At 50.3% G+C, this 9,335-nt stretch overlaps 1 protein-coding gene across 1 annotated transcript; it reads right to left on the bottom strand.

The window, feature by feature from the left end:
- Window positions 1–736: 736 nt before the first annotated feature.
- Window positions 737–7,468, bottom strand: RAB33A (RAB33A, member RAS oncogene family). Its single transcript, XM_063141805.1, has 2 exons — window positions 7,143–7,468; window positions 737–1,774 (listed from the first exon to the last, which is right to left on the bottom strand). Exons 1-2 carry the CDS (start codon window positions 7,335–7,337, stop codon window positions 1,319–1,321), a joined length of 651 nt encoding a protein of 216 aa, XP_062997875.1. The 5' UTR covers window positions 7,338–7,468; the 3' UTR covers window positions 737–1,318.
- Window positions 7,469–9,335: the final 1,867 nt, after the last annotated feature.

The following is a 9,335-nucleotide window of genomic DNA, read 5'->3' as shown; positions in this document are numbered from 1 at the left end:
AGCGTGCACAACTGACCTAACTTGCCTTTTGCCAACCTCTGTGGTAAGGCCTCCCATGACTGAACCTGTGCAGTGCTGATCCGCCAGCATGCACAGACACATGAATATTACACACAACAGCATGCACAGACGCAGGAATATTGACACACAACAGCCCCTTAGGCTTGTCAAACCCATCTATCCCTTCTCTCCAGTATTGGCTTGGTCCTCACTTAACCAATAACCCATGGTTTATTTAACCCATGGCTTGTTGCGCTACACAGTTGATTGAACAAGCCACGGTCCCCCCCCCCATTTTCTAGGTTGTTTCTTTCCCTCCTCCTTTGCCTGCTCCCTCCCTGTATCCCAAATGCCTTTGCGGCACTGTAATACTGACATGCAGAGTGGGTGGTTTATTTGACCATTCTTGCCCACTGCCTCCATAGCCTGCTGAAACAACATACGGTTCCAAGTTCACAAGTAACAACAACCTATGGTTTAAATAACTCAGAGTTCATTACCCAACAAAACATAGTTTCTCTTTCTGTGTTGTTCTCTTTCTGGGTTGTTCATGGTTAACCATGGTTTGTTTGTGCAACCGCGTTCACACTTCATGAGAACCCAGAATTCTACAACCCAAACTACTGAGCTAGTGTTATTCGCAAATATTCCTACTTCTTGTGCCGGTATTCTAAATTTCCCTGCAACAGGGAATAGCTTTCACCCGCTTTTGTCTTGCAAAAATAAACACACACCATTTTAAGTATTGCATTATTGGTTTTTATTTTTTAAAGGCCCAGTGCTGCAACAAGCTTGATAGACGTACTTTTTCATATTGATCAACTCAAAGAGATTGTAAAACCTGTCCCAAGTTGCTTGATGGTGGCCTTTTACTCTTTGAAGTACTCAGCATTGTGGTTAAATCCAGCCCAGGGAAACTGGGGAAGAACCAGACAGTTGAGAACAGGAGTAAGGCGACTTAGAGCTCTCCGGATGTTTTGGACTACAACTCCCAGCAACCCCAGCCAGGATGGCCAATGAGAGGAGAGAAGCTTTAGTTCAAAACATCTGGAGGGCACCAAGTTGCCTTAAATCCTGGTTTAGGAATTGAAGTCTACCACTGCTTGTGCTCAGGGCTTTTTCAGGCCACACACCTGCAAAGACAAACTCACACCCAAACTGGTTGTGAGCCATACAAATTTTATTATTAACTTAACATTAACTTAGATTGAGACAAGCGGGTCTTGATTCAGTTTATCGGGGCACAAAACCATCTGCCGTTTTCTGCCTCCCTCTCCCCTCAACCTATGAAACGGTCAGGAATGGCAAACTCAGCAGTTCAGCAAGGGCAGGCGTTTTTGCCACTAGCTTCCGGCGTGAGCTCCGTTTTCTGCCCCTTGCCCTGCTGTCTTTCCATGTCCCGATAAAGTAGCGACTTCTGGGCCTTCAGCCGGCAAGCCAGGCACATGAAAATAGACTCCACGTTCTGGCTCTCTTTGGGGTCCTTGGCCGAGGTCTCGAACAAAAGCATATTGTGAGCGTCAGCAAACTTTAGGGCAACGCCGGAGGGCACCTGGATTTGGTTCCGCAAGTCACACTTGTTCCCCACGAGTACCTTCGGGACGAGGGCAGGGACTGCGTGGCCGTTGCACTCCTCAATCCAGGTTTTCAGGTTAAGGAAGGAGGCCATCTTGGTGACGTCATAGACGAAGACGACAGCGTGGACGTTACGGTAGTAATGCTCCACCATGCTCTTCCGGAACCTCTCCTGGCCTGCTGTGTCCCACACCTGCACCTGGAAAAACAACAGCAACAGAATTCCTAATGAGACTACAAATCATAACAGACTTCCCCAACCTGAGGGGATGCTTTCGACCCCAACTCCCATCATCCCCTAACCATTGCTCATACTGGCTTGGGCTGCGGGGGAGTTGTATTCCATAAAAATCTAAAGGGCACCATGTTGGGGAAGGCTAAGTTAAAGCGTTTATTATGGCATTTATAGAGGGCCTACTCCAGGCCTCAGTGGGCCCTTGGCAAAATGCCTTCTGGCGGGGCCCCTCTTATGTTGGTGAGTCCCCAGCTCTGGCCTTACCTGGTAGCAGCAGCAGGCAGCAATGAGTCACCATTTTAAATTTCCCAGAGTGCTCCTGCTGTAAGTGTCGCCCATAAGGGCTGCTACTTTAGTTTTGCAGTGACGTGGAGTGAAGCAAATGTTGGGGGCATTGTGGGAAATTTAAAATGGTGGCTCAGCCACCCACTGTGGGGGACCCAGGGCAGGTGTCTATGCTAATAGTGGACCCTGCTGAGGGTCACTGGAATCCTGGCAGCTCCTAGAGGATGCCAGACCTGTGTTTAGATCTGTTTTTTCCTCGAAGAAAAATGGGGATGGAATACATGGCTCTTCCCTGTCTGTTTTATCCTCAGAGTAACTCTGTCATGTCTGAGAGAGACAGGCCAGATATAACACTTTGAAAGTGGTTTGAAAATTGTATATGGAATGTGCCCTGGGCCCCAACAGTTGTCAATACCATTATTGCTACCATTATTGCTACCTAGGGAGCATTATTGCTACCTAGGGAGCTACCTAGGGAGGTTGTGGGCTCTCCCACACTAGAGGCATTCAAGAGGCAGCTGGACAACCGTCTGTCAGGGATGCTTTAGGGTGGATTCCTGCATTGAGCAGGGGGTTGGACTCGATGGCCTTGTAGGCCCCTTCCAGCTCTGCTATTCTATGATTCTATGATTCTATAAACCGTTATAAAGCAGTAGTGTAGATCCTGCCAGAGAGAAAGAGAGACCGGCCCAAGGTCTCCAAATGAGCTTCATGGCTGGATGGAGATTTGACCTCAGGTCTCTCCAGTCCTTCTTGGAAACTTCATGGGTGGAACCAGCCCTCTCCCTAACTCAGGCACGGAATGCTGGAACAAGAAAAGGAGGGCTAAGTAAACACAGGTTAATGTAAACCTTAATGTAAACCTTCCCCTCAGCAAGCAATCTTTGCACATGGTGGCCTTTGTACTGTGACCTAGAAGCCTCCCTAGGCCACAGGACCATTCTTTGTCCTTAAAAGGTAGAGGTGTGTATGTGTGGGAGAGAGAGACAGACAGACAGACAGAGGCCATGGCTAGACCAGGCCTATATCTGGGGATCGTCTGGAGATCATCCCTGTGCATCCAAATGATACACAGGGGATCCCGGGAGCATGCAGGGACGACCCCTCCATTTGCCTGAGATAATCCTTAGGTCTAGCTAAGGCCAGAGTCTACACATACAGCATAATGAGGTGAATTCACTCTACCATTCCATACTTGTGTTGTAGGGGAAGGAACACACCATTTTTTAATTCTCCCCCACATTTAAAACATATAGGCCCGGTTCAAACAACACGCTAAACCAAGCAGCATGGTTTAGCGTGTTGTCTGAACGGGGCCATTGATATCTGCAAGCGGGGCGAACAACTTATCTGAGGGGGAAAGGGCTCAGCCCTTTACCTGCTGTGCAGGATGGCCCTTTGAAGGGAGGTTTTCCCAACACAGCGGTGCATTCAAAGAGGGGATTCTCTCACCCAAAGTGGTCCAGTCCATTCTGTCACCTCATTTTGCTGCAGGTACAGATCGAGCCATAGTTTTTTACATCACAAAGATGGCATCTGCCCATGCATCCTCCTTCACACCCAGCCCACTGTGCCAGCAACAGTCAGGCAGAGATTCTGCCTGGCACAATACAGCAATTGCATTCCTTATAGCTGCAGGGTGGGTGGGACACACACCTCAAACTGACATGCACGGACCTTTGACAGTCCCTAGAAAATCTCAGCTTTTGCCACCGGGGAGCAAAACTGAGAGCGTTGCTGCACCAGCTGCCGAAAGCAAGTAAGGGAAGTTGGCATTGGGTACGTATTTTCACCTCAACCAACCTCTGCTGTAGGGATAACATACTTTGTTGGGAAAGGATGCAAGCTTGCATTACAAAGAGGGAAAATGTGCAGTTGCGACCATGCGTGGCAGGAGAAAACTACTTGGGGAGAGGGTGATTTGGAGCAAAGAAATGAAGGTGAGAAAAGGAGCAAGTCCTCCCTTTCTGGCAACCTGTCCATTGAAAACTGCCCTGCCCATTGAAAATTCCCCGTTCCGAAGCACCTTCTTTTTTTGACCCCAAATCCACAGTTGGGAATACCTTGATTAGAATCAAGCAAAATGCCACAAAAGTGTGCAAGGTATCTTTTAGTTCTAATAAAAGTATTGCCCAACTGCAGATTCTGGGTTTTCCCCCTCCCTCATTGACCAGCACGGCTATCTTTTTAAAAAGCATCTAAATATTACATCTATTAGTACACTGATCACCAAACTGGTGGGTTGGCATCAGCAACCAGATGGCACTGTGGAACACAGGAAGCTGCCTTATACGGAGTCAGATCATGGGTCCATCTAGCCCAGTATTGCTGACACGGACTGGCAGCAACGGCTCTCCAGGGTTTCTTTCCTTGCTCTACTGGGAGAACTCAGGGATTGAACCTGGGACCTTCTGCATGCAAAGTAGGTGCTCTGTCAGAATGAACAGTGTGATTTGTTGCATCTCTACCATTTCTTTTATTTTTTTAAAAACGGAGAAACAAAAACCAGGACCGGACTGCTAATGTGAGGCAGAGCGAGTGGGCTGCCTCAGGCAGCAAATAGCTGGGGGGTGGGTGGGTGGGCCGGGGCATATAGGAAGCAATTGCAGAGTTTGGGAGGACGGAGCGGTGTCTGTATGTCATAGGATTTTCTTTGTGTCCCCTAAGCTAATGGAAGATGCTCTCCCATTGCAATAAAGGTAGGCATTGCAATAAAGGTTGGACTACAACCCCCTTAATCCCTGACCATTGGCCATGCTGGCTGGGGCTTCTGGGAGTTGTAGTCCAACCACCTGAAGGATACCAGATTGCCTAGCCCTGATAGTAAAAGCAAGATTCAACTGCCAGTCCAAATTGGCATCTATATCTAAAAATGGGGATTCACGTCATCTTCTCCTTTGTCTCAGACAGCAAAATGTCTTTGGCCAGCTCTGAAAAGGGGACAGAGTCCATTTACCTTTCGGTGTTGTATAGAAGAAGGAATCCTGGTGGTTGCAGGAGGTCAGGAAAGCTGCAACTGTCCCCAAATCTCCTCTCCTGCACAAACCTCTAGGAGCCCTACTATTCTTATTTGCATCTGGGCATCCTAGTGCCAAAAAAAAAGGGATGGACATATAGACTAAAAACAAAATAAAAAGCACACATAAAAACTGGGTCATACGTTACAAGGTAGGATGAAAGATAAGCCCTGGGTCTGGAAAGGTGGACGAGTAGTGTGGTAGTTTGCCCCAAATTTGGTCCAACACACGACCCTGAATGCTTCTGCAGAAATTGGTTCAATGAAAGGCTATCTTCTGAACTATTCTGGAATTGTATGCCTCTTCCCCCAACCCTCTGCAATATCAGAGCTCTTGATTGGCATAACGTAACAAGGATGCAGCAAAGAGGACAGCCAGACTTGTATTACCCAGGCCTCCCTCCATGATATTCAGGGTGAGCGACAACAAACATTTCCGGGCCAAATGCTGGTTTAAAACCCCACACAATGTGTCCTCAGTCTTTTGTGTAACCACACAGAGAATGCAATAGAAAGATGCATAACGGCACAGTCCCTGGGCTGGAATGAGACCATCACAATGACCTCACCCCATTTCTCCTAGGCCTTTGCTTAGTAGAACATGTGAACTATTCCCAAAGAAGGGAGTGCATCTGAGCATAGTACAGAGTTCAGGGCTGTTTCATCCATGCAAAAATCTCTCTGAAGCAATGCAGATCTAATAATAACGCAGACTGGATTTTCATCTCAAGTGCAACATTTTCCAGTGCATCGAGGCAGGCGGGGGGGGAGGTGTCTGTTCAGAGACACAACTGCAAGTCATCGAAAGTTGAGTAATAATGTAAATGCAACTTGTATACCGGTCCCGTTTTCTTTTGGTACTGGGGAACTGCAATCAGCTTCAACACATCAGGGGGATGGGGGGGAAGGAAGGCTCCCAAAATAATTGACTTACAGAGATGGTGGAGGCCTAAACATTTCTCATTTCAGAAAGTAAACACTGTGCTTTTGCTTTTGCTTTCTCTCTCTCTCTCTCTCTCTCTCTCTCTCTCTCTCTCTCTCTCACACACACACCACAAAGAGCTAACTGTCTTTAGATTCATTATGATGTAGCCATCAGGGCAACGTTCCCCTAATTGTTGCCCTCCAAATGTGTTGGACTGCAATCCCCATCAACCCCACTCAGCAGGGCCAAATGGCTGTGCTGGCTGTGGATTATGGGAACTGTGGCCCAATGCCTCTGGCAGGTGCTGAGCTGGGGAGAATTAGAACAGTCTTCTTTAACCTGGTGCCCTCCAAAGGTGTTGGACTACAACTCCCATAATTCCCCAGCCAGCTAGCAGCGTTGTTTGGGGAAGGCCGCACTAGGGTGTTAGTTCAGGAAGAGGTCGGAGACCAAGTTTCAAATCCTGGCTGCTTTGTCATGGAGTTTCCTGGGGGTGTCTGCAGGCCGGTCACTTCCTCTCATCCTAAAGTCCACTCTACAGGGTTGTGAGGCAGCCGGGCGGGGGCGGTAGGCAGAGCAGAAGAATCCCGCGATTCAAATGAGATGAAACACAGACATCCTTTTCTTTTTACATCTTGTCCATCCTTGGTTTGAGCTCGTTCAGATAATTGGAAGCTGGGGTGACATAAGACGAGCCATGCTGGATCAGACCAAGGGTCGGTGGGGTGGGGGTGGGGGTGGGCTGCTGCCTCCGCCACTACTCCCCCCCCTTGCTATAGGGCTTTCCTGTGGTCTTCCAAGACCAAATACGGTTTCACACATCCTCCCTCCCTCACTGGGAGACCATCGATCTCTGCCTCCCTGCTCTCTACCAACCTTCCACAGCTCCATGGGGGGGACTCTCCCACCCGCTTCCCTTCAGACAAGACCAGCGGAGAACGGGCCTTCCAGACCCCACCTTCTCCTCCTCCGATCATGGCTGCAGGAGAAACCGGTACCCACAGACGAAACCATCTGGAAGGATGGAGACGCCGTCTCTGTGCATGTGCAAGGTGGGGTGGTGGGTGGTGGGTCCCCCCCTCCCAGGCCCCTTCACCCCTCCCTACCTTGATGTGCTCGCCCTCGATCTCCACCGCCTTCTCCCTGAAGTCGACGCCGATGGTGGCTTCGGTGCTGGTGGGGAAGGCCCCCCCGCAGAAGCGCACCGTCAGGCAGGTCTTGCCCACGTTGGAGTCGCCGATGACGATGATCTTGAAGATGCGCGTCTGCACCGACTGCTCCAGCGAGGCCTCCAGCTCCATCCCGGGAGGAGGAGGAGGAGCAGCGCGCGCCGTCGGCTCCGAGGGGGCGCTGGGTTAGAGCCCGCGAGCGGGAGGCGACGCGGAGCCCAGCCCAGCTCAGCCGAGCGCACGGCCGCGGAGGACAGCGCCGCGCACGGGACGCGCCCAGCCAGGCTCACGACCGGCTCTGCGGGGCCGGCATCGAGGCACGCGGAGGGGCGCGCTTACTCACCCGCCCGCCTGCCTGCCTGCCTCTCCGAGCTATCGGTCCAGCCAGCCGCCTTTCCGCGGCGAGCAGCAGCAGCAGCAGCAGCCACCGGAGCGCCCTCGCTTCGCCGGCCGGGAGCCGCCCCTCCGGCCGCCTTTCCATTGGCTGCCGGCCGCCAGCCGGCTCCGAGCGCCCAGCCCCAGCGAGGCGGAGCCTCGGCGGTGGCGGCCCCCCGCCGACGCCTGGTGCTACGCCAAGCTCAGCCGGGAAGGAGCGTGGGTATACAGACCGGCAGGGCCGGTGCCAGACTATTTTGCGCCCTAGGCAAGGTGAGCTACTTACACACACACACACACACACACACACCCCAAATGCCAACTTTGATTTTTAAGAACATATGTTTCCTGGAAAAAATAAGAAGCACAAAACTTGAAACTGCTAAATTTATTTTAAAGTGCAAGAAATACGTCATGCCAATTATAGCAAACAAATTGGAAAGGAACGTCTATGGGTCTAAAATGCATTATTTAATAGGAATATCACCTCCAAATCATCCCCCCCCAAACTCACACACGTGCACACACACACACTCAGCATCACTCACTCCAAACAAACACACGCATGAACACATGCATTCACTCAAAGTCCCCATGCACCCCATTCACCCATACATTCTCTCTCTCTCTCTCTCTTCTGGGTGCGTTCCAGATGTCCAAACGTGGAGCCACCCCCCACCCCACCCCAGCATCCCTGGCTTCGCTTTGGCTGGGCGGGCGCGGGGCGCCATCTTGCCCGCCCAGGCCCAGCTGAATCCTCGGACTGGGCCGGCTCACAGCCAACACCCCTCTTAGCTTGGCGCTCTAGGCGGCTGCCTGAGTGGCCTCTATGGTAGCACCGCCCCTGCAGGCCAGCTCCTGCCTGCCTACCCAACACCCCCATCCATTGTTACTTTTATATCTGGCCTTTGGCAAAGAGCCCAAGGCGGCTTTTATGGCCCTCTTTCTTCTCTCCATTTCATTCTCACAACAACCCTGTGAGGTAGAGTGGGCTAAGAGTCAGGGGCCGGGCCAAACTCACCCAGCTTCCCACTCCCGATCTGAAAACAAGGGAATACTTCCTTCCCCGCCGAACAACTGTACTCCTGCGCAGATTTAATAAACCACTTAAAGCCCATAATTAATTCAGGTGTATTTAATGAGCCTGCAGCGATACATTTTAATACGTTACATGTTTTACAATCTTCCTTCCTGCCTCACCTCTCATTGTATCTAGCTTATATCTATGCAAGATAGGGGGAAATATATCCGGTTGAGCCACGGGAGGGAGAAACCAGCTTACTGCCCTCTATTTAAAACGTCAACCCAGACCCAAACTTGGAAAGATGCCAGTAGGTGGCTACTGGATTTCAGCATTTCTGGGCCTAATCTACACCAAGCAGGATATTGCACTATGAAAGCGGTATATAAAAGGCAGGAGCCACACGCCCGCCTTATAGTAGCATTGAACTGTTGGACCCCATTGACACATAAAATATACTGCTTTCATTCCGCTATATTTTTGTGAACCACCCAGAGAGCTCCGGCTATTGGGTGGTATAGAAATGTAATATATAAATAAATAAACAAATAAATACATCCTGCTTGGTGTGGCTCCTGCTTTTTATATGCCGCTTTCATAGTGCAATTAGCCTGCTTGGTGGTTTCAAAGGAACACTGACAAGCTAAAATTAGTCAACGTTTTGCATTCAAAGTAATGCCTGAGAAAATTATGCTGATATCGGCAAAGTGTGAAATAACTGCAACCCTCTAGCT

This window comes from Elgaria multicarinata, chromosome 15 (genome assembly GCF_023053635.1).
Source record: "Elgaria multicarinata webbii isolate HBS135686 ecotype San Diego chromosome 15, rElgMul1.1.pri, whole genome shotgun sequence".
In the NCBI taxonomy this organism is placed as follows: domain Eukaryota; kingdom Metazoa; phylum Chordata; class Lepidosauria; order Squamata; family Anguidae; genus Elgaria; species Elgaria multicarinata.
The sequence above is the reverse complement of the archived record's forward strand: the minus strand, read 5'-3'. Positions and strand labels throughout refer to the sequence as shown.